The sequence below is a fragment of the Vigna angularis genome, chromosome 7, assembly GCF_016808095.1.
Source record: "Vigna angularis cultivar LongXiaoDou No.4 chromosome 7, ASM1680809v1, whole genome shotgun sequence".
Taxonomy (NCBI): Eukaryota; Viridiplantae; Streptophyta; class Magnoliopsida; order Fabales; family Fabaceae; genus Vigna; species Vigna angularis.
In genome coordinates, this window is record NC_068976.1 from 15,114,153 (window position 1) to 15,138,911 (window position 24,759).

At 28.3% G+C, this 24,759-nt stretch overlaps 2 protein-coding genes across 4 annotated transcripts; both read right to left on the reverse strand.

Moving 5' to 3' along the window:
• Positions 1-2,386: 2,386 nt before the first annotated feature.
• LOC108337346 (cyclin-D3-1) lies at positions 2,387-4,216 on the reverse strand. Its single transcript, XM_017573849.2, has 4 exons — positions 3,587-4,216; positions 3,256-3,457; positions 3,009-3,139; positions 2,387-2,741 (listed from the first exon to the last, which is right to left on the reverse strand). The coding sequence occupies exons 1-4, from the start codon at positions 4,052-4,054 to the stop codon at positions 2,487-2,489; spliced, it is 1,056 nt and encodes a 351-aa protein (XP_017429338.1). The 5' UTR covers positions 4,055-4,216; the 3' UTR covers positions 2,387-2,486.
• A 13,429-nt stretch (positions 4,217-17,645) lies between these two features.
• Positions 17,646-23,471, reverse strand: LOC108336446 (protein DCL homolog, chloroplastic). Of its 3 annotated transcripts, XM_052880549.1 has the most exons (4): positions 23,085-23,462; positions 22,876-22,990; positions 20,847-20,899; positions 17,646-18,038 (listed from the first exon to the last, which is right to left on the reverse strand). In XM_052880549.1, the coding sequence occupies exons 1-3, from the start codon at positions 23,345-23,347 to the stop codon at positions 20,888-20,890; spliced, it is 390 nt and encodes a 129-aa protein (XP_052736509.1). In that variant the 5' UTR covers positions 23,348-23,462; the 3' UTR covers positions 17,646-18,038; positions 20,847-20,887. The 3 variants fall into 3 exon arrangements, with proteins under 3 accessions (XP_052736509.1, XP_017428390.1, XP_052736510.1); XM_017572901.2 differs by lacking the exon at positions 20,847-20,899 and having other exon boundaries at positions 23,085-23,471; XM_052880550.1 differs by lacking the exons at positions 17,646-18,038; positions 20,847-20,899 and adding an exon at positions 21,852-21,872.
• Positions 23,472-24,759: the final 1,288 nt, after the last annotated feature.

Below are 24,759 nucleotides of genomic sequence, written 5' to 3' on the forward strand. Positions count from 1 at the left end.
AAAAAAATGGTAATACTTTGATTTGATTGTTCATAATTTTATGTTAATTTACCATGAGAGAGAATTGTGGATTATTCATAATTCACAACTATCATTAAGATTTAAACTCTCTTGTGTTGAGGCTTGATGTAACCCTTTGCACTCTCTTGTATTGATACTGTTTTATTAATCTAAGTATGTCTTTTTTTTACATGTTTGTGAATTAGTTTTTGCATGTTGTTGCATGAATTAATCACTCGTCTCATTTTACTAGTTTGGGATTGAGTCAGAATTAGTTTCAAGTTATGGTTCAACTAGTTCTTCTTATGTTTTTAGATGTAGGAATACATCTACGGTTCTAGATAGTTATAGAGTCCTGAACTTAAAGCAATTGATTCATTTATATAAAAGATTAAAAAATACTGCTTTACATTAACAATTATAAATAATACTAAAATACATAACATATCATCAACATTCATATAAATATTCAAAAAAAGTTGCAATATTGAAACAACAATTCTATCATAAAATAAAATAGTGTGATCACATCACCTTTAAATCAAGATTATTTATCCTAAGATATTAACGTAACTTAACTAGTTGCTCTTACCTATTATGGTTTGTTTATTCAAATTTAAATTCTTAGCTGCACTACTCTCTCAAAAAAAGGAAATTAAACTTTGTAAATAAAATATTTTTATCAATAATATGATCTAGACTAACAAAGATTTATCTTTGTCCTAAAAAGAACACATGTAAAACTTCAAACTCTTTTGCAAAACTATTTCAAAACCCTACAAAAAATAAAAAATAAGGAACTTACTTAAAAAGAAATTCTGAATGGATAAACTTATTTTGTTCTTCACCAAGATTTATAAGGATCACAAAACAAAAAAGGTAAAAACAAATTACTTTAATTTTATGAATAAAATTTAAGTTAGATGTTTTTATTATAAATTTTATTTTTAAATAATAAAATATTCATATTTCATTAACTACATCACTTCTACTCTTAAATATTTAATAGTTCTTTACAAAAACAATTTAAGTAACTATTATATAAAATTAATTTAGTGATTAAATTATATAAAAATTAATTCAATAATCATGTTATAAAAAATCAATTTAATAATTATGTAATAAAAAATAATAATTTAATAATGTTATAAAAAATCAATTTAATAATGTGATAAAAAATCAATTTAATAAATATGTTATAGAAAAATAATTCAATAATTATATTGGATACAAATCGATCTGGTGAAAAAAATAATTAATAATTATTAGTTTTGAAGGAGGGAAGAAACACAATGTCCAAGTGCAGATTATATGAAAAAATAAGATTTGAATGAAGGAGTATTAATGGGAGTGTTGACCTGTAGGAAGAGTTCATGTTCTGTGACACTTCATCATTCACTAATTCATAGTTATTTGTAAATTTAATAGTAAATATCTACTTATATGATTAGAAGTAAAAGCAAAAATTACTTTGATATTTTCAGTCGGTAGATGAATATTTCCGAGCTTAACTTTTAAGGTTCTGCAAACCAATAGTTAAGATATATATTATGAAATATAAAACATTTTCAACTATTTAAACAATATACATTAAATAATAAATTTTATATCTATAATTTGAGAAATCATTTCCTTTTTCCTAAGCTATCTATTTAAATTTTGAAATTAATCTCATAATTTCATATGATGTAGGGCCCAATAAGTAAGCCTCTTACTTTTTCCTAATTTTGTTATTAACAAAAGTAATTGTCAGACCTATTTTATCCAATTTTTTAATTAGTATCATAAGCAGATGCTATAATAATATTAATAGAATTTATCACTGTTCTAATTTTTAATTCATACATATAAAAAGTAACGCTATATTTGTGTTTAACATTTGTTATTATAGCACTTAAAATAAGAAAATATTTTTCTTAAAAAAATACTTTACTAAAATGAAAAACCCAGACGAAATATTTTCATCTATTAGTTTTTTGACAGCCTGTACCTCTTTTGGCCTTGTTCATACATAAAAACATTAACGCTTTTTATATTTTAATAATTATATTTGTGTTTAACATTTGTTATTATAGCACTTAAAGTAAGACAATATTTTTCTCAAAAAAGTACTTATTAAAATGAAAAACCCAGAAGAAAATTTCCATTTATTAGTCTTTTGACAGCCTGTCCCTCTGTTGGTTGTAAAATAATTTAAAATTACTGTTATTATTTTTATAAATATAAATCTCAAAATAAATGATTATAAAAATGAATGAATATTGTATATATAATAGTTTGTAATGGAATGGTGAACAACCTCTGGTCATCCACGAAGGATAAATTTATTACTGGTGAATAAAAACAAGGAAAGTAGTTTTACCTGAGACAAAGAATTATGACTACATGAGAGAATAGAATAGAATATATGACTATAATGTTTTTGGTTTCACAGAAGACAAAAGTAAAACGATGAAAGTTGAAATGAAGGAAGAGAATAATAATAGCTAGCGAGGAATGGTGAGAAAATCTGAGTTTGAATGCTTCAATAGAAGCTGATCTTGGCTCCTACTTTTCTTCAATGACGCACCTAACTCCCAAGAATCACACGAACTATCACAGCTAAACGACCCTTCCATCACGTCGTTTCGGCTACACTGAATGCACTCAAACTTCCTTTTCTTCAAATTCCCTCTTTTACCCTCTTCACTCTTCCCTGACACAATCTCCATCATCACCTTGTAGCATTCTTTCACCTTCTCCTGCAACACAAAACTTCCATATTTTAATTAATCCGACAAAGGTAATAATAATCACTGCTCCTAATATGGTTATTAATTAATTGAGATTAAGAGTGTCGATAAAAAAATATTGTAGCTAGGTATTGTAGGGTCCACAATAAATGAGTTATGCAGGTGGAGATGTTCTACTGTCTTTGACTATTAGCCATGAAAAGCGTAAAACATTTCCGTTTTCCATGATTTATAATCAGAAAACAACACATTGGTGTTTAAGACAACGCCAACAACCTTGTCGATTCCGAGAATACCCAAGAGCTGATCTTGGTATTCCTCTCCCAAACCAGGCTCCACAACACTCACCACGCGCAACGTCGTCGCAGTTGCCAACACAGAAGGAAGAAAACTCATAAATCTCGACTCTGCAACATAAAAGATCAAACATCAATAACAACAAAGATCGAGAATGTGAATCAGACAATGAAACAAAAGAAGAAAGCATAAGATCTGGTTGGAAGTAAGTTAGTTAGTCAGTTACCTGCAAAGACAGAGAGAAGAACGGTTTCACATCTTCTGAGAAACTCCAAGCAGAGATGACCCTTTAAGCCGAGTTTTCTCGTGATGTAATCAAGGAACGAGAGAGGTGTTACCGGGTTCATCTTCCATCCGAGTGTGGAAAGGACCAAGATTTCCATTCTCTTAACCGTTTTCGCTTCAAAAAGGTACTTACTCTCCCCCACCTTCACGATCAAGAGAAAAAGCATCAGAACCAAGTTAGAACCATCGATCAAAATCTAGTATCGAAGATCCGGCATTGATCAGAAACACGAACAAAACAGTTCATACATAGATAAGATCAAGAGACATACTTGGAGGTCCACGAAAAGGGGCACGTGGGTCTCTTCAACTTTGGCTGCAAGAGAGAGGCACGCCACTGCAACGAGTTGCGTGAGCCACGGCTTGTCGTTCTGGAATCTGAGGGTGAAGAGGAACCTGTCGAGGTAGTTAACTGCGAGAAGTGCTGTGAGGGTAGAAAAGGAATGGTGAAGATTCAGTTTGAGAATCCAGTCCACGGCTTCTCCGCGAGAAGAAGCCAGAGAAGGGTTGTTTGGGAGAGAGATGGAAAGGCTGTTAAGGTTTTCTTTGGCGAGAAGAGAAGAGAGCTCCTGGGTGTCCCAGAAGAGGTCTTGTTCTGAAAGGACCACATCGGAGGAGTTCGGTTTTGAGGTTGTGCCGATGTAATCATCTTCTTCTCTTTGTTTTTCTTCCTCCAAATGAATGTTGTCCTCTAAGCAGAATAGGGTGTCTAGAAGGGGTTTTGGGTAATGGTGAGACATGTTTGTTCTAAGAAGAGGTTGTCCGGCGGTGGTGGTGAAGATGTTGGTTCATTGTAGAGGTGTCTCTGTGATGTGGGTTGATGGATTTGACATTGGAGAGGTTTTCTGTGTTTGAGAGAAGAGAAAGGAAAAAGAAGGAAAAAGGAGGAGGCAGTGAGTGAGTGATACCATAAACTAAAGGTCCTTCTTATTTATTGATGATGGGCTTTCTTTTGGACAACTTTTTTTTTTTTAATTTCTTTTCCTTCAAATTCTTCTTTATAACAAAAAGTTAAGTTTAATAATCATGCATAATTACAGGAAAAATATTCACATTATCAATCTATTAAAAATAGATATTAAAAAAGTGAGTAAAACAACTATCAAGTTTATTTCTTAAAGTATGAGACATTATAAAATGGATAATATGTTGACAAAGGTGAGAAAACTATATCAATAGGTCATTTTTTCCCTTTTTTCAGGCATATCTTAGCTAAATTGTGTCATTAATCTTTTATGATAAATAATTTATACTAGTATGAAGTTAAAAAAAAAAAAAACTCGAAATTGGTTTTTTGTTCTTGCTTAATTGTCACCTCGTCATTTCACAACGCAACTATAGTGTAATAACTCGTGTACTGCATAAACATTGAAATATACATTGTGCATAACTTATAGTATTACGTTTTTAATTACTTTTAATCTTTGAAAACATTTACAAAAAACGCTGTGCATAAATATTTAAATAAAAATACAAATGTGGAAAACTCATTTTTAATTTTACGTAAACATATATTAATGTATGAGTATACATATTGAATTATATTTTATACATAATCTTTATTTCGCTCCATATAAACTTTTCTATTGATATTTCGATTTTAGATTTCTTTTTTTTATTTAAAAATTGTCAGATGAACTATAGTTCTTACTATTAGTCTCTAACAAAATAGATTAATAATCACTTCAGACATGAAAATGAATTCAACGCAATATATTATTTTATTTTTATGTTTTGTTTTTAATAAAAGGTGTTTTAGATCGCATGAACTAGATATAAAATCTGTACTCAGGTCTGTGTAGATTGAAATTTTTTCCAGTGAGAAACTGAAAGTAAATTGGCCTCAGAAAAAACTGTACTCATGTTCATATGTCTGCAGTATAATATCCTTTCATTAGAAGCACAGAACATTTTGAATTTTATATTTTCACAACATATTTTATTACTTATTTTGTGTATATGTTTTCATAATATTTACAATTTTTACATATTTTACTGATTTGTTAAATATGAGAAAAATAAAATAAAAGGTAAAACAGTTTTGGTACGATAGAGAGGTGTCTGTGTGATAGGATGATAAGGCCATTGGAAAAAATAATAACTCAGAGACGATGGAACCATAACATTACGTACTCCGAATTTCTGTCAAACTATCACTCTAATCATTATATTATATAAATGAGATTATATTCATTTTGAAAATAGGTTTTATGTTATTAAATTAGTCTTAAACTTACATTTTAATATGAATTTATTCGTTAAATGGGATCATTTATAATTTTTTTTTAAATATTATATCTTAGTATAAAATAATGAATTACATATAAAAATAAAATAAAATTTTATATTTAAGAATCTATAAAATAGAATATTATAGTAAATAAATATATTAAAATAATAAAATCAAATATTTTATTTTAAAATAAATCAGTAATATAAATAGAAAATTTTAACCTCATCTTTTTATCTAAAACATAGTTTATCTTTCTAAAATATTATTCACTAAAAAATTAAATATATATGATTTATGAATTTGTTTAATATTCCTCTTATATTTTTTATTATTATTGAGTTGTCATTTATTTTGGTATATAACTTGAAATTAAATTTTTTTTCAATGTACTTTAAATGAATATCTTAAGTCTAGAGTTTTAATTTTACTAAATGATAAAAAAAAAATAACATGTATAGAAAATTGAGGAATGTGAATTTCTAAAATGTAAAGACTAAAATTAAAGAGAGAAAGAAGCCAAAATTATGAATAGAAAACTGTTTTTTTCACTCTTCAAAATAATTTCGCAATCAAATTACTATTAAACTAAACGGTATTGACAGGGAAATTCTTTGTCATGCAAAACGAACAACACTGAGCCAAATGAATCAGTTTTCTTATTTAAATTTACTTTATTATATACTGTAAAAATAAAATATTTCAAGAAACATAAAAAAGGTTTTACTTACTGTCACGATATATCATTGAATAGGATAGCATAAATAAATAATTAAATTCAGAGATTATTTTTATGCATTTAAATATTTTGTACTAAAATAAATCTTAATTAAAACTTACAAATGTATGATGCAAACTACAACTATTATTAGACGACAGTTTTTAAAGAAACTTTTACATGCACTGTAATTAAATTTTAAATATTTTTTTGTGAAATTTTTTATATCTCGTTAGTCTCTATAATATAAAATTTATTATTATTATTATTATCATCACCATAATATTTAAATATTAAATAATTTTGGCCTATTGATTCAATTATTTATTAAAGCAGTTATTTAGGATTTAAATTCGTTTAAGGGAAATAATTACCAAAGCATGTTTTTAAATGTCTATCCAAATTACGATTTTATACACAAATCCTTTTACAAAGTATGTCTTTAATTTACTATTTGGAATTTTTTTTTAATAAATAAATAGAAAAAATAATAACAAAAATATGATGATAAGCTTATACTTTGGATTAAATGTGGTCACCACCCTTGTACTTTTATATTGGTAAATTTGGTTAAAAGTACGTGAATTTAGTTTGTCTTAAATTTAAAGTATATAATAATGTTTTTAGGAAGGAGACGCCAAATTTATCAATATTGAAGTGTATAAGAATCTTGAATATATATAAAGTTTTTTTCTTCAAAAATACTTATTGAATAAATAAAATTTAATCTATGCATAAGTTAAAATATATTTTTTACAGAAATTAATACAAAAACAATTTTTGTGAATTAGATTGTGTATAAAATAATTAAGATTTCTTGAAATTGTTTTACTTTTCTACTATAAGTGTTTATCAAAAAGTCTGCCAAACATAGCCTAAGCTTGATTAAAATAAAATTCAGCTTATTTGCTCTAACTCGTCTAGATCAATAGCGTTTGAAAAGAAGGATAAATTCTTCTTTCATAAAAGTATTCATTCTTAAATATATGTATAGATTAATCATTTGATAAAATAATTATATTAAATTTAAAATTTCCTTTATTTCAGAGTGAATTTGGATGAGCTTAAATAGCTTATAATTTACATAAAAATAATTTAACTTTATTTATATGACAATAGCTTATTCAATAAACAATATTTGTTCACCAAAACAGATACAAACTTCTCTGGTAAAAGATCAAACATAACCTAAATTCTTGATATTTATAAGTCTCTCTCATGAATTACAAACAATTGAAAGTCGAGTCAATGAATCTAATAATAGAATCAAAAGGGTTCTAATTATTACTTAAATATAAGATTTCAATTTATGAGAATAATTTATTTTTCCTCAATTGGGTATATGAGATGAGAAATTATTTTCTGCTAAGCATAAATAAAATAAAAAAGAAATTATAGAGAAAGGAAAAAGGTTTGTAGCAGAGTGGAAATTCAGAAGCATGCGTGTAGTTAATTTTCTGAGATGATAGGTTGCTTTCTCTTTTATATATTTTTTCTTGTTTCGAAATCTTTTACATCTTTTTAAAGGCTCAATCTCCAATAAACAAAGTAGGGGCAAGCTGGGCAAACAAAGAAAGAAATGCAGAGAGAATAGAAGAGAGGAGGTTGCTATAACTACCAATAAATTATTTTTTATCTTTTATAGATTAGTCTTAATATTCATCACTAATTACTTTAATTAAATGACAAATCTCTTTATTTTTATTCTATATCTTTTATAATCTTCAATATTATATGTTTTCTCCTGTCTAAGTGCATGCAATAAGATATGATTTGGAACGAAAGAGATATAGGATTAAAATCAATCTAAGGCGATGATAGTGTGGTGGTTGTGCATTTTGGAAGCTAAGCTCTTTGTGTGGTGGTTTCCAGCCAACACCATAGTTGCAACAAACTACTTTTTCTCATTGCTCTTACACACACCACACTTTAGCACCTAACTTAGGTTGTCCTCCTTCAACATGGACCAACTTGTTTCAATTGTGGAACATGCTCCTCAACTTTTACTTTGTTTTCATAGGATTTCCTAAATTTTAGCATGCTAAGTTTCAAATAAATTGTTGAAAATCTTATATCAATAAAAAAATAAATAAGATTAATTTAAAATATATAAATCTTATTATATAAATTAGTTTTATAAAATTAAATTAAATTTAAAATGTATTTATTAATACTGTTAAATATATTATCTTTTATTTTTAGTTAGTTTGTTATTATTTTTTATTTGTATTTTGGGCTTAATCCATATTTATTTTATTATAAATACAAGACCCTATGTGTATATATTGGGAGATTAATCCCATATATAGTTTTTCATTATATTCAACATGATATTAGAGCTATGGTTAGAGCATATCCTAGCGATATTTGTTGTTTGTTAGACATGTTGTTTCACCCGTTATGGAGTCGTTATTAGACCACCTATGTCTAGTCTTACGCTCGAGATGATGTTTATACCTCGACATGAAGGGGTGTGTTGGAAGTTTCACATCAACTAGAGATAAGACCAATTTATAATATATAAGTGGGTGCAAACCTCACTTTACAAGCCGGTTTTGTGGGATTGAGTTAGGATTAAAGTTCACTCTTTAACAAATATAATACCAAAATTATATGATAGAGTCTATTATGATCAAATTTGTATTTATGGTTTTGTTTCTTTTCTTAAATTTTGAGAATAGCAATAGAAACAGGGATGACAATGGGTCAGACTAAATATAGATAATGTCTACCCACTACTTGATTTACAACAAAAAAAATTCACCTACTACTCATGTGCTAGCCGCACGAATATCTATTTAAAAAATATTCACATATATTTCAAAACTCATCAATATTCACAAACACATTCAAGTATTTAAAAAAAAATATTTTTTAAATAAAATTAAAGTAAAATTACAAAAAATGTATAAAATATAATATAAATTAAATATAAATTTAAATTCATTTCATTTAAATTTAATTTAATAAAATATAAATTTAATTTAATTTTAATTAAATTTAACTTAATAAAATATAAATTAAAATTTTACTTTTATTTCTTTTATTTTTTTCATAAATATCCATATATACAAATAATATAACATTTATACTTAATCTGTTTATAAATAGATATTAAAATACTCTTAACTACTATTTATTATTTAATAATCAATAGATAGAAATATGAAGTGTTAATTGTTAGTTTTATGATGAGCATTTGTAATCTTAACCTAAACGAGTTTAGTTGAAAAGCTAAAGAGTTAATATAGAGTTGTAATGAGAAGATAATGATGAGTTTGTAGATGTAAAAAGGAGGTATATAACCGTACAAGTAGATGTAAGAGTTTGTAGAGACAAAAACAGGAACTCAGAGTTGAGTGTGGTCAAAGTCCCCACAGTGTGAAGAAGCAGAAAGTGGTTCATCATTTCCTTCTTTCACAATATTATTCAAAATCAATTACTTTATTGGGACTCATAAATCCTTTCTGCTGCTGTTGCTGTTGCAGTTGTTGCAGTTGTTGCAGCTGCAGCAGCTGCAGACGCAGCTGGTACAATCCAGAATGTAGCATGCACTGCATTAGCTGGCTATGCATTATGCATACATACAGTATTATTACATTACATTCTCATTTCTTCTCTTTTCTTTTCTACTGCTACTCTGTTACTTTTACAGGTAATACACCTGCAAATGCAACTTACTCCTTTTTTCTTTCCTCTTAATTTCTACACATTTTTTAGATGATAAATTCAAATTTCTTTCTCTTCTAATTTCATCAATCTTAATTTTTTTAAGTATATTTAATTCAATGTAAAAAGAACTGTATCAGTTTCAAGTCAAAATTATATATTAAACTAAAATAGTCCCGCAAAAGTTTGCCTCCATGTCCTCTGTTTAACACAGATAAATAAAAGCATTATTTTTCACTTGTTAATATCTTTTACTTCTACAAAAAATAATAATGAAATGTGTGCTTTAATATATTTTTTTAAACATTTTTAAAATTAAAAGACAGAAAACATTTTAATGTGCTTGAATGAGAACATTTTAATGTGTGATTCTTTTTATATAAAATATTGAATTTTTTATAATAAGATATATTTTTTAATACAAAATATATTAGAGTATTTTGTTAGTTAAAATTATAAAACTTTAAATTTTACTTTAAAAAAAAGTAAAAAAGATTTATTTTATAATTCATAGTCTCGTATATTTTATTTTTATTTTCTTTGAACTTTCTCATCTACTCGGTTTTAAATAGAGTTTTATTAACTTTAGCCGCAATTTTGATAGTTTAAATTATGTTTTATATGTATGATTGAGCAATATTCTTATCTTTATATAAAAGGTTATTAAAGATTCAAATTGTTCACTGACTTTCTTCTCTTATTATTTATTTCAAGATTTTGTTACGAGAAGATAATTTTAATTGATGAGGACAATAATAAATTATATCTACTGGAATCCAATAACACAAGAGCGAATATAAGCTTAAAAAAATCAGAAATATGAGTAATGTAACATTAAAAAAATACATTTTTGAGGTTACAATGGTTTAAAAATAGAAAGATTTAATTATTCTAATATTAAATGTTTTAATATAAGTAGTTTTATTATTAATTAGTTTTACTATTTTAAAACACATCATTCCATTAAAAATCATTTTTTTAAAGTTTTTTAACTTATTTATAAGGGTTATTCTTTTTTATTCGTCCCATTGAAGAACTGAGACCATAAAATTGATCCTTGCGGCGAGTTTTTCAGTCTAGACTGTTCAGTTTCTATGTTTGAGTAAGTTGAGTTTTCAACCATTTTCTTTGGTCTTTTTTTATATATGTTGCATGTGGGTCTCACTCAACTTACATTTGTCTTTTAAGTATTTAATTAGAGTATTTGTTGATCAATGGTTCTAATGGTGTATCTTAATCGTGATTTTGTGGTTCGTATGAGCATATATGCTTTCTTGGCATTTAGGGATGTTTTAGGTTATGTAGAGTGGTTTGGTCATATGTCAGGTAAGGGAAGCTCACTACCAAGTTTTGTTGTTATTAATGTGTTGTTAACTTTTGTTGCATGCTTGATTTGATTAAAAATTTATAATTTGGTATGTGAAATTGCTAATGTGAATTTTGTTGAATGTGTGGTGTTTTACTTTAGAAATTGTGGTAAAACATGTTAAATTTTGTGGTAATTGCCCTCTTAAATGATTTTAAGGTTAGTTGTGTGAGTATGTGCAAATTAGAACTTGATTAACTATTTGGTCTTGCCTGATTTTGGTCTAAAAGTGATGTTAGACAGGTGAATTTCTATAGGGAGTGTTGTTTGAGTGAATTGTATGTTGGTGGTTTTTATTAGTGGTTTTAAGATTTGTTTAGCATCTTAGTTCACCAAAATCTGATGAGAAATTGGTAAAATTTGGTATGAGAGTTTTAGAGTATTGGTTTGAGCCATGCACCTAATTCCTAACTAAAAATTTAAAATGATATTCAATTGTGATTATAAACATGCTTTTGAATCAATTCTAGTGTCAAGAATACTAGTTCGGTTATTTGGATGAGTTTTAGATACAATCAAATCTGAAAAATCGTGTAGCTTTTAAAAACTGACAAGAATAATCAATTATTAACGTGATAATCGATTATTTTAGTCAAAATTGTATCTTTGCTGAAAAACCCTATAAAATAATTGATTATCAGATATGATAATTGATTATTGTAGTAGGTATTGAGAGATAATCGATTATCATATCTGATAATTGAAAGTATTATTTGTTTTGCTAAAAACTCTATAGAATAATGAAGATAAAATAATGAATTATTTCAGAAAAAAATGTTTTGTGCTGAATTTATGATCTTTTAAATGTTTTCTTAAAGAAACAAGATGGAATGTACAACCTCAAGTTTTTATTGAACAAAATCATAGTGAAGAAAACTTTCTTATAGAAAAAAAGTTCAATATCAAATATTAGTTAAAAGCTTATTTATTATCATACACAAGATCCGTTATTATTTATATAGTTTTTGTAATTAAATAGTTTATGTACGATCCAAGAGAAAACATATACAAGTTATTTATTGACAAAAAAAATTTAATACTTAAAGTCAAGCTAAGAAAATGATTATTCTTCGAAAAATGAGACATTGACCATGAATATACTTTTATCTCCTTTCTGTTTATTTGAATATATTTTTATCTCATTTTCTAAAGAATAATTATTGTAAATAAAGATCATAAAATATAATTTATATAATTCAAGTCAATAAAAAAGATTCCGTTCCTATAACTTTAGTATACTTTGCCTTTTTTCCTAAATTAGTTTGATAAACTCTACTCCATTAGGCTTCAAAACACCAATATTCCGTGGATTAAGGAAAGTATTTCCCAAACATCGACTATTGATCATAACCAGCAAATTAAAGAATTATAACTTCTCACTTTTTCACTAGGCCATGTGACGGAATTCTTATACCAGAATTATTAAAAACCTTTAAATATTAGACTTTTACTCAACTACCCACTTCTTACACTATGACCACGACATATTAATTTAAACTAAAACAAATAAACTCCATTATTAATAAATATACCTACTAACACACACCATGATCTTGACACTTTAAACAAAAAAATTCTTCAAAAAGTAAATTAACTTATATATACAAATATTCTTCTGTATAACTTTTTAAAATACAATTCTTAATATGTACATAAATTAATTTTTGCTTTAATAACAATTTCATTTTACATTTTATAAATAATTAGATAGAAGTCTGACACGAAAAACTAAATAATATAATCTCATCTTAAAGTTGTTTAAGCAATCATTTTCATTTAAATTGTTATCAATTAAACCTACAACCAAAATCTCTACTTTTGTTCCGTTTGCATTGTGGAAATCCTCTAATCATGAATAATGTTGTTAACTTTATTCACTAATTCACGAAAAAATAATTATTAACTAGTGCTAATACAATTATGCATAAATAAATATTTAAAAATACTTTATTTTGTATCGGTATGGTTGATGTAAGTAGGGATGACAATTTCACCCGCGGATACCCGTATCCGCGGGTAAAATTCGCAACGGGTAGTTACTATCTGCGGGTATTTACTATCTGCGGGTAAGGGGTAGCGGGTATTTTAATACCCGCTTCTAAACAGGTTGGGTACGGATAGTATACTACCCGCCCCGCTGGTACCTGTTACCCGCAAAAAATTAAAAAAGTTTAATAATTTATATATCTTTTAATTAAATTTAATTAAAAATAAAATAAAATAATATTTTATTAGGTTAAATTTAATTAAAATTAAAATTTAATTTATATTTAATTTAATTTATATTATATTATATTTTTTTGTAATTTTATTTAAATTTTATTTTTAAAATATATTAAATATATATTTTTTTTATTTTTTGCGGGTATCTACGGGTACCCGCAGATTTTAAAATACCCGCGGATATTTTTTAAACGGATACCCGCGTGGGTAGCGGGTCGGGTAGCGGGTCAAGTAGCGGATACAGTTCTATCCGGTGGGTCGAGTTGCAGGTATGCAGTACCCATGCCCAACCTGTCCCGTTGTCATCTCTAGATGTAAGTGTGTAGGCTTACCAAAAAGAAGATAAAGTGGTGGAATTGGAAAGACGAAAAGGCTTACCACAACACAACTATGCTAATGATATTAACAATGGAATTGGTTTTGTGAAAAAGAATAAATAAAGTAGAATTAGAAAAAAAATTAAATGTTTATTTTCTTAAACAGTTCAATAATAAATAAATAAAATTAGCAATAATCTTCTATTAAACATATAATTCAATAAATGTGATGATGAGAAGATGAGTTGTGAAATATTGGTCCACATCGATCGACTTCCGGTCCGGTAGGGTCCGGTCTGGACCGGGCCCACAAAACATAGTGAGAGATTTAATGATAATGTTTTTGGAGTAATCATAAAATAAGATGACAGTACATAATAATAGTGAAATTTAATCATAGCAAAGGGTTGACCTTTATAAACATTGCTCTCTTCTCACTTTTCTTCTCATTTCTTTTTACCCACTTTTCACCATTCTTCTCTCTTCACAATTTCTTCACATACCAACAGAAATTGGATTCAGTGTTTCAATGAAGAAACCTATGGAATTCATTTTCCTTTTCAGAGATAAAGTTAAGGTATCAAAATTAAAGTTATCAGCTTGATTCATCACTCTGTCACCTTTATTCAAACAATTTTCAGAATAATTTTCTTTTTTAATTAATTATCGTTAGAGGTTAAAATGTGAATCCGACACCCGAAATAGTCATGATTACTGTATTTATCTTTAAATATTAAATTTGTAATTACTTTTAATGAGTTTATTGTTTTTAAAATTGAAAATATTAGTACAAAAAGAATAAAGGAATTAGATTACACCGAAAAATCCAACGATACAGATATCATAGAAGTTGTAAAAAGCAATGTTGGTATGTCAGGATTCCCACGGAGTGTCGGGATACAATCAGTAAAATGAACGAATCAGATTGCACCAAAAAATGAACCATCTATGTTCCTCTGATTTTGTAAAAAGCAGTATCCATCATTATGAATCCTACAGAGCCCTCTAAAAATGAACGATGGAGATTGTATTGATTTGCTAAAATGCAGCATGTTTCACTAGGCTCTTGCACTTCGTGCCCTACAAAATTAGAGATTGCGTTAGTTCAAACAAATTAGCGATGAGATTGCAATAATTAAAAAAATTTACCATTCCACCAATTGTTTGTCTATAAATGCAAACCTTATTGAAATTATTGATTCCAATTTTTATAAAAATAATTTAAGTAGATTTTCAATTTTTTTAGTCTTAATAGATTTAATTTTTGAAAATTAATAAAATTAGGTTTGCTTAATATTGTTTTATCAGTCTTAAAAATACCTCTAGTATAATTCGTAGTTTTTTGTTTTTAATATTTTATTTGCCCATTTAGTTCAGTGTCGTATTAAGTGAAACTGTTAGTACACAATTCGAGTTAGACTCAAACGTGGTTTTCTTATATTCAATTTAATAAATTTATTTTTATTCAATTCAATTTCAATTTTTATTATAATAAGATAATATTTTTCTCACCAAATTTGTTTTTGGTATAAATGTTTTAGTATTATTTTTATTAAAATTGATATTTTTATTAAATATTTTTGAAATTATTTTTAAACTAATTTTAATTATATTATTATATTTCATTTAAATAAATTAATTTTAAACAATTTTTTATTTAAGATAAAGTAGTTGTTTTGTTCCTATTTTAATTAAAATAGTTCAAGCATATAAAAACTATTAAATTTATTAATATAAATAAAAAATTTAGACATATAAAAATTTACATAAATAATTATTAATTAAAGAAGTTTAGATATATAAAAAATTATTTTAATTAATAAAAATATTTGTAAACATTATTTATAAATATTATTATTTTTATTAAATAAATTTAAGTTTCACTTAAAAAAATAAGTATTTAAAATATTGAAATGAAATTATTAATATAGTTGGTTTAAAGACAATTTCATAGATATTTAATAATAATGTGAATTTTAATAAAAATATCAATCTAACATTTATAAAAAAATAAATTTAATTTTAATTTGAAGAAAAAAATTGTGATTAAGTTGAATAAAAAAAGAGACAAAATTAAATATAGGATAACATATCATAGACTATGTTATGTGCCCTAACTATTTTATGGGGCCTAACTATGTTATGAATAAAATAAAATTTACGAACTAAAACGTTAACATAGTTGATTCACAACTTTTCAAAAAATGAGATTAAGACAAATTGAAAAACTTACTTTGAATTATTTTTACAACAAATTTTGACCAAACTAAATTATTAGTTAGTTCCATATTTCTTTTAATCGTTTACTAGTAAAAGTGGCCATTGGGAAAAATAAGGCGGAGAATGTGTCTTTTATATGCATAATAAAAAAGAACTATAACTTATGATGCATGGAAAAACCTAATTTCACATCCCAATACATTTAAAAATTTAAAATAGTAATAAATATTGAACTAGTTTATTTAATTTAATAAATTAAATTATTGAATAAAAATCAATAAAATGATTGTGATACAGTTATATTATTTTTAAAGGGTGTTAACATATTGTGACGCATAATAATTTATTTAAACACATAAAATATGGCGCTAAAGCCACAGAATGAATGTCAAGGTCATTTCAAAAACTCTCTGAGATTTGTGACCAAAATGAACCCAAAAACTATCTACCATTCGGCTGTCCCCTATTTTTTAATCAACCTCATTCCCCAAAAATCTCTAAATCTAAAACGCTCCTGGTATTTTAGAAACAGAAATTTGTGTACCTATAAAAGAACAGGCAAGGACCCAGTTAGATATGCAAAGCAATCTTAGAAACTTATCGTGCTGAAGAATCAATAGTTGGACCACTGAAAAAAGAAAAATGGAACCAATAGGGATTGATAGAAAATAAAAAGAATTGCCATTCCGAAAAAGAAATAAAGCAACTGCTCTTTCAGATGACACTTGTCTACTCCTACATCCTGGAGACAAGAAAAACATCGAATCCATCTTCAGGAAAGAGTGGTTAAACGTATCACACTTTGACACTAGAGAATGATGATGATTTGATGAAATTGTTAGATTTATCAGCAATCATCAAACCAATAAATGGAAAGAAAGGTACCTCTGTCTTTGGATTTAGAAACATATGCAACTAAACATCGAAAAACCCAAGTGGAATTTCTCCCTAATGTTGACTTGTGCAATGTAGCACTGAACCTAGTTGGACAACCTACCCCAGGCCCCAGCTGAGTTCGACCCTTTTGACTCTCTCATTTGTCTGTCCTCAACTACTCCTAAAATAACCCGTGAACAATATAGCTGGACACAGTCAAGAATCAGTACAATTGTAGGCTTACCAATTCCGACTCATTTTCCGAAAATTTTGTAAATTTGTGTTATGTATCTTTAGTCAACAAAAAGGTCTAGTAGCACATTCCATGCCTCATTACATATAATATAGGAGTGTGTGGCGGAATCAGAAGTGTAAATCTGCAGAATGTGAAGTGGTAACAGTTCAAATGTGAGTTAATGTGATAGTTCTGTCCTTTACCTCCTCCATAGTTTCATTCGTTGCCAGAGAATTGAGTCCACATTCATGGTGAAAATAGCCTCCAAACATCTCAGCAGAGCACATTCCAAGTAAATGCAGAGAAACATTTAAAAGATAAATCGTAAGAACGCAATTTCTAACACATTACTGGCTATTGTTAAAATTGATTGAAATTCACAATTATTGGAATCACATTTATTAGTTAATGAATTCACCTGATTTAGTAGTTAGAGTGTATTGATAACCCCATTTAAGAGATGATGTAAGACGAGGCTGAATCCTAGTAAAACTGTAACTATACTAAAGGCAGTCAATCCATAAAACATTATTCCTTACAGTCTGCGAGTTTACCTAATCATGAACTTTTACAAAGACAAGTGTTATGCAAGCTAACTTCAATAATTTTCTACACTCCCTTCAGAAATAAGCTACACATCCCAGCCAATTGTCACTTCTACCATTTACTTCACAAATTATAAGTACCAATACCCCATCGTTTAGTAAGATCTTTAAGAAACCTTTTATTAACAAACCTTTCTGCACTTATTTGGTACTTATTTTTAATGTATTCTTCAAGGCACACCCGATAGGAGAAGTCGATCCAGCTACAGTCAGTTCTTACCACAAAAAGGCACCTTGGAAATAGATATACAGGATGCTGATCAACCTATAAGAAAATAAAGTCATAAAGGCTGCACTTACTGCCAACTTTGAGAAAGAATATAGCTAGTAAATAAACAAAATAATAGCAATGCAGGTGAAGTTTAAAATAATAACAAAATAATTACAATTAAAATGAAATGCTTTTGAAACACACAAGCTTACCATTAAAATAGAACTCATTGAGGTTTTCTTAGATTACATCAAGACCTCCGTCTTTTTAAAATTCTACACAAACCTTTTTGTTTTGTTTTAAAAACATACATTGCCACCCATTTTCACATTACACAAGAACTGCTTTACGTTTTTTAAAATCATTACTTACATCTCCTGTGAAGTTTAAATTAATAACAAAATAATTACAATTAAAATGAAATGCTTTTGAAACACACAAGCTTACAATTAAAATAGAACTCATTTAGGTTTTCTTAGATTACATCAAGACCTCCGTCTTTTTAAAATTCTACACAAACCTTTTTGTTTTGTTTTAAAAACATACATTGCCACCCATTTTCACATTACACAAGAACTGCTTTACGTTTTTTAAAATCATTACTTACATCTCCTGGTACGCCTCAGTAGGGTAGACCATTTTAATGATTAAAAATTAAGTGGTGGAAGTGTAATTCTAAAATATCTTGGAGGGTGAGATGGTGTCATCTAATTTACTCTTAAAAAGTCATCCGACTTGATTTCTTTCATGCATTAGGCTATCAAATAGCTATATTCGAAGTCAAACAAGGAAGGGTAAAATAATATTATTTTCGGAGGTCCTGTATTCCTTGAAAGTTGGCACTTGGGAGACAAATATTGAGTATCGTCAAAGCAAGGGTGTTTATGTTCTCATGTCATAGTACCAATCAGCGCAGATTTTATTTGTTCAATAAATTGTATTAACAAACCAGCAAAGACATTGGAGATTAAAAGGGTATAATCTAGTAGAGCTAACTAGAGATTCATAAGCTTCAACCGCCATCCAGCACAATACTTATACCTAATGTTATCAGCTGCACAATATTCTAGTACATTTTTTTCTGATTGCAGTGGTAACCTAGATGGTAATAGAAAATAAGTGTTCTTTCAAAATGCATTAAATCAAAGAAGGAAACGTGGCTACTGCTGTTTTGGGAAGCAAGAGAGTGGAAATTGGTGAACCAATGCACTCAAATTATCTATATGGGTAGAGATGATGATCAATTTCTAAGTGTTACCATTTCAGCTTAATTACACCCAAACTCCTCCACTATCACTCAAGTGTTTCATGTCATCTAATAGATTAAATCAAGTATCCAGTCAGTTTGAGGGTGGTACACTGTCATTTATAACAAAGCAATGCTTTATGACGGGTAGATCTTTTTGTTGACTTTGGTTACAGAAAAATGAGGCGGCACAATGCCACATCCTCAAAAAGAGCATCATGTTGATTAATGTCTGATACCTGATTTCACTGGTTTGAAGCCTACAGGGAAATTAATGTCACAATTGAACCTAAGAAGTTTTACGCAATATCATTGGAACGTCATTTTGAAGATGTACCTTACTACATAAACTTAAAAGTATATAGTATTAACTCAAACTACGTGCATACAGATAAAAAACAAAATGAAAAACCTAGCATTTTGCACATTGGTAGTTTGTGCCCATGCATAAACGGGCAAGCAAGAGAACAGCCCTTTGACACAGGTTACCAAACCGTTCTACATTAAGGGTGTGTTTACTTGAGGGAGAGTGGGTTGATGGATTTAAAAGTAAATTGTTTATTGTTTTTTTTAAGGGATTTGGAAGTGATTGAGAGTGAATTTAAAAGAAAAGTTTATGAAAGTTTGTGTTAAAAAAATTGTTTTAATAAATAGAAAATAAAGGTCACAAAAATTGTCCTTAATGGTAAAAGTAATATAAAATGATATTTATGAGTACACCATGGTTTAACATTGAAGACAGTATTGTAAGAGGCCAACACCATGGTGGTCATTTTCAACATTCTCCCAACCTTTCAAATTCTGACAAGAAAACTCAAATGTTGAAGGGGGTTCAACACTTCCAAAATAGAATGCAAGGTATGGAAGATATGCAAGGACGTGTCGAATTGAAGATAACTTATCCAATTTAACTCTAGACATCAATCAATAGATGGCAAAAGTCAATTTCAATGTCAACTTAATTCACCACAAATTAGAGGATTAAGTAGTTTATATTTGCATAATTGTATCATGTTCCTTATGATGTGCCTACATATTCTCATGTCATATTTTAAGTTCACTTTATTAACTATCTGATTATGGATATTTTATGTAAATGAAGTAACCTCTAATCATTGTTTGTCTTTCATAAATACAAGAATAGTAATAAAAAAATTCCATTTAAATTTATTATAAAAACAAAAACTAATACCACATATGACTACATTATATATTTAAAACAATATGGTATTAATTACTTATTACTTTTTTTTTAATTCTACTATTTCAATAATTTTTTCCAAACAATATATTACTCATAAATATCATTTTGTATTACCTTTACCATTAAAGACAATTTTGTAATCCTTATTTTCTATTTATTAAAACATTTTCTTAATCTATCACATCAGTCAAATCCTTCAAAAACTTTCACAAACTTTACTTCTAAATTTACTTTCAATCACCTCCAAATCCCTTCAAATAAACAACACACAATTTACTCTTAAATCCATCCACTTCTTCTCCTCAAATCATCTTCCTCAGGTAAACACACCCTAAAAGACTGAACAGTCATGGATTTTACAGAAAATCTTCGTTGATAATTTCAGGTCTGTAGCTCAATCAAGACTACTTACTAATTACAAACAAACTATTTCTTGGATCTTCCAATCTGTTTTCATGGTAAACACTGCACACATTTTAGAAACTTTGAAGTTAGCAAAACCAAAAAGTTGAACAAAATCAAACGAATGGCTTAATTATAATTTTAAAGCAGCTCCATCATTTCAAGAGATTGACTTTCACAAGCAATAAAAAAACTGAGTCTGATAGCAATATAAGATGATGATTTTCATGGGAAATCAGTGTAGAGAACAGGTTAATTGCAAGGTTTAGTTGATGTACTTGAAGGTATTTTACTGTTTTGAAGTAGGGAATGGTAAGGATATTTTGAAACCATGAGATGGGTTTTAAGAACTAGACTCGTGTTTCTATTAGCTTGTCTGGTAGAAGTGAACAGTAATATATGAAACTGGTGTTGACTGATCAAACTAGTGCAGAATTACAAATTATTTCAAAAAATGGGGTCGTTTTGAAACGTTATACCAATCTGGAGCTTTCTGCCATATCACCAGGAAATCACCAATCCATGTAGCGATTTCCAATACCAGGTGGCAATATATCTTTTGAAAGCCCTTCAACTCACTGTTCTCTAGTACAGTTCCATCCAAGCGAGCCATTTTCCAGTTAAGTTCTTAATCCAATTGCTCTGTACTGAACACAATATGTTTCATGTTCTGCACGGCGTTTTTCGTTTTAATTTCATAAATTCTCAGTCTTCCATGACCTTCAAGATGTTGCCTTGACTTTTATTTTGGTGAAGCACACATTGTCTTAGTTTCAGGTCAGGTCTCTGTTCTGTTTTGTTGCTCATTTTCTAATTTCTATTTTGTGTGTTAAGAGTTCAGAAGGCTTAACTTCTCATTGGTCACTACAAGTCATGATACCATCCACTCAGCCACAGGGAACAGCTCCATGGAGCACTTATGCTTCAGTATTTTGTGCAGTAGTAAAACTACCAGTGATATAACCTTGATTTGACATCACATAATGGCATTGGAGAAACTGTAGATAGACGTCTACTTCAAATGAGTGGTTCAAGTCTACAAGAGCAAATGACCATATGGGTAAAAGAGCAATCGACACTATACTTAAGTCTACCTTTTGAAATGGTGTTATTTACTTCCTTAAGGCCATAGCCCTTGCGCATGTTCTTATGTTTGTTGATAATTAGAAGACCAGGAATGTTTGCTATCATTCATAGAATGTTAAATGACTAATTTTATAGTTTCATACTGTGATTGTTAAAATAACCTTTTTTAATTCATGGAATCTAGAACACATTATATACACCAAAACACATGCACTAAGAGAAGGAGGTTTGACTCTTAGGCAACAAAAGTTGCAAGAATCAGTTTTTATGAAATTAACCAAGCTCTCAAAAGAACATTTTGATCGTTGAAATAAAGTTAAGAGAAGCTGCTGAAGATAGGTTGGTTTTTCAAGGTGATACTTGGAGTGTTTTTGCCAATGTAATAAGGACTGGTGAGCCTTTTGAGATACACTTTGCAGAAAAATATTGAAGGTGGCATCTCCTTCCCTCTTCAAACTCTAGGGGCAAAGAAAAGGACGGAAACTATAGAAGAATAAAGAATTGAAGAGAAGAAGGAGGAGGAGAAATCTTCAAATTTAGTAGCCGTGAAGATACTATGAATTAAAAGATTTGGAAGACTCTGCTAAAGACAAACTTGTAACTAAATTTGAGTATTTAGTTACCTTCAGCATTAGTGGCATAAACTTGTAACTCTACGGTCACAATAATAGCTATGAAAAGTCCAAAAACATATTGACATTACGGTTGAGAACATTTTACTAAAACCCTTTTACAAGCAGTTAGTTGGTTAGAGTTCACGTAATTTAGGAGAAATTCAATCACAAGTCACATTGATATAAACATGTCAAGGTAAAGGAACCAACCGATATCATGCATAAATACATAATAAACATTAAAATAATCATGCATGTGATTCACTTCAAATAACATTATTAAGACAGAATAAGAATCTATAAATCAAATTAATCACGCATATTATTCACTCCACTTACCATAATGGCCCACAAGCCACTTCCGATTTTATCTTCATAATCTGGATGATAAATAAGAACGTTTTCTGTTATGGCTCTTTCATCCTCCATAGTCAATAGTTCCCCATTCTTGTACCTGCAAAGACATAAACAAAGTCGTTTCACGGTTCACACACAACATCCGAAACTCGTAACCTTAACACTAATGAATTGATTGAATCTCAAAATACCTTGGTGAGAAGAGAATATGTCTGGTTAGCTTAACTATCGGTTCAATGTCTCTCACAATCTTCTCCTCTTTGTCCCTCCATTCCGGATCATCCACCTCGACGTCGGAACTGCGGGTGTGGGTCCCGCCTGATGCGTTCTCGGTAGCTTCTTCCGGTGATAAGGTGGCACTGCACAACAGACGGTGGCCCTGAGGCGGCGCCACCGGCAAGCCTTGGAAGCTACGGAGCCGAAGGCGGTGAAGCAGAAAATGCCTAGCGGCCATCACTGTTGTGTCAGTGTTTGCGTGGGTCGGACACAAATTCAATGTTCAGCGACGAGCAAGTTTTGTTCCCTAGTTTTGGATTTTGGAGGGCTCGTGTCAATGTGCAATCAACGTGTAAACAGGCTCTTCAAGCCCAATAAGAATTATTTTATGCTAATATTACGTTATGAAATTATTGTAGATGGAAGATTTTATCCCAATGTACACGTATCTCTTTTATACATGATAATCTTGTTTATTTTAAATAAAATTATTGTAGATGGAAGATTTTTCTTCTAGTTATGTTTGGAATAAACTTTAAACTTAAAATCATCATTTAACATATAATAACTCTTTTATATATTGCATCGTTTAAACTTCAGATTATTGAATAAGCCAAAATAAGTTCCTATTTTGGCCAAATCCAACTAAAAAGTATCACAAATAAGTTTTGTAAGAAAAATATATTCAAATTCTAAATTTAAAGATTTTTAATTACATAAAAATCAATCAGCAACTCATGTTTTAAAAAGTTAATTTTGTTATATCACGACATTTTTCAAAGTAATAAAGTAATCCATTTTCTCTCTCCATGTAAATTAAAAATTATTTCTCCACAGTCTTTATTTTGAAGGACAAAGGTTTGAGTTTTTATCTTAGAAACAAGTCAAATATCCATCAATAGAGCATTGAATTGTCAATTGAAAATTCTTAAAAAATTTCACAAATATCTGTCTAGTTAATATAAATCGATGAAACTTATATATATATATATATATATATATGCATGAAACAACTTTCTACATGTTCTTATATGGATTTTAATACTAAAATAAAGTTGTGTAGTTAGAAAATAAAAAATTAAACATTCTCTACATGCTTAAGCATTTATAAGTTCAATGTATATTAATAAATGCTTAAGATATATTTGTCAAATGAAATATATTATCCACCTAAAAAAAGTTCTATTGTGTTTTTATAAATTCTTATTCACAATCCAAACATATAACTATGAAACTATATTAGTATTAACATATACAATTTTTATGCAGTCACACAAATAGTTGTATAGTGGTAAACTAAAAAATAAGAAAACTTGAAATTTGAAGACAAAAGAAAACTTGCTTGAATACAAAATTTATAAAAATCTAATTATTTTATATTCTCTCACATTCCAATTTATAGAATAAAAGATGAGAAAAAGACTTTATAAATTCATACAAAAAATAATATATTTTATGGTATATATTATAACTTTTAAATGATAAGAAATTTCTTTACAATTTTTACAAGGTTGTAAAACAATCGCTTACTTTAACCTTTTTTCTGAGTTTACTTGAGCTCTTTTTTTAAAAAAAAAAAGTTTACTTTCTTTAATGAGAATTTAAAACGAAATTACGTATCCCTTAACAACCAGTTAATGATCATGAAAA

Coding starts and splice junctions, on each gene's coding strand:
- LOC108337346 (XM_017573849.2), bottom strand. CDS start 4,054: ATGTCTCACCATTACCCAAAACCCCTTCTAGACACCCTATTCTGCTTA. Junction 3,458..3,586: donor CCCTTTTCGTGGACCTCCAA/GTATGTCTCTTG, acceptor TTGATCGTGAAG/GTGGGGGAGAGTAAGTACCT. Junction 2,742..3,008: donor GTATTCTCGGAATCGACAAG/GTTGTTGGCGTT, acceptor TTTGTGTTGCAG/GAGAAGGTGAAAGAATGCTA.
- LOC108336446 (XM_017572901.2), bottom strand. CDS start 23,347: ATGGCCGCTAGGCATTTTCTGCTTCACCGCCTTCGGCTCCGTAGCTTC. Junction 22,991..23,084: donor CATATTCTCTTCTCACCAAG/GTATTTTGAGAT, acceptor ATGTCTTTGCAG/GTACAAGAATGGGGAACTAT. Junction 18,039..22,875: donor GTGGCTTGTGGGCCATTATG/GTAAGTGGAGTG, acceptor ATTTTCTTATAG/GTTGATCAGCATCCTGTATA.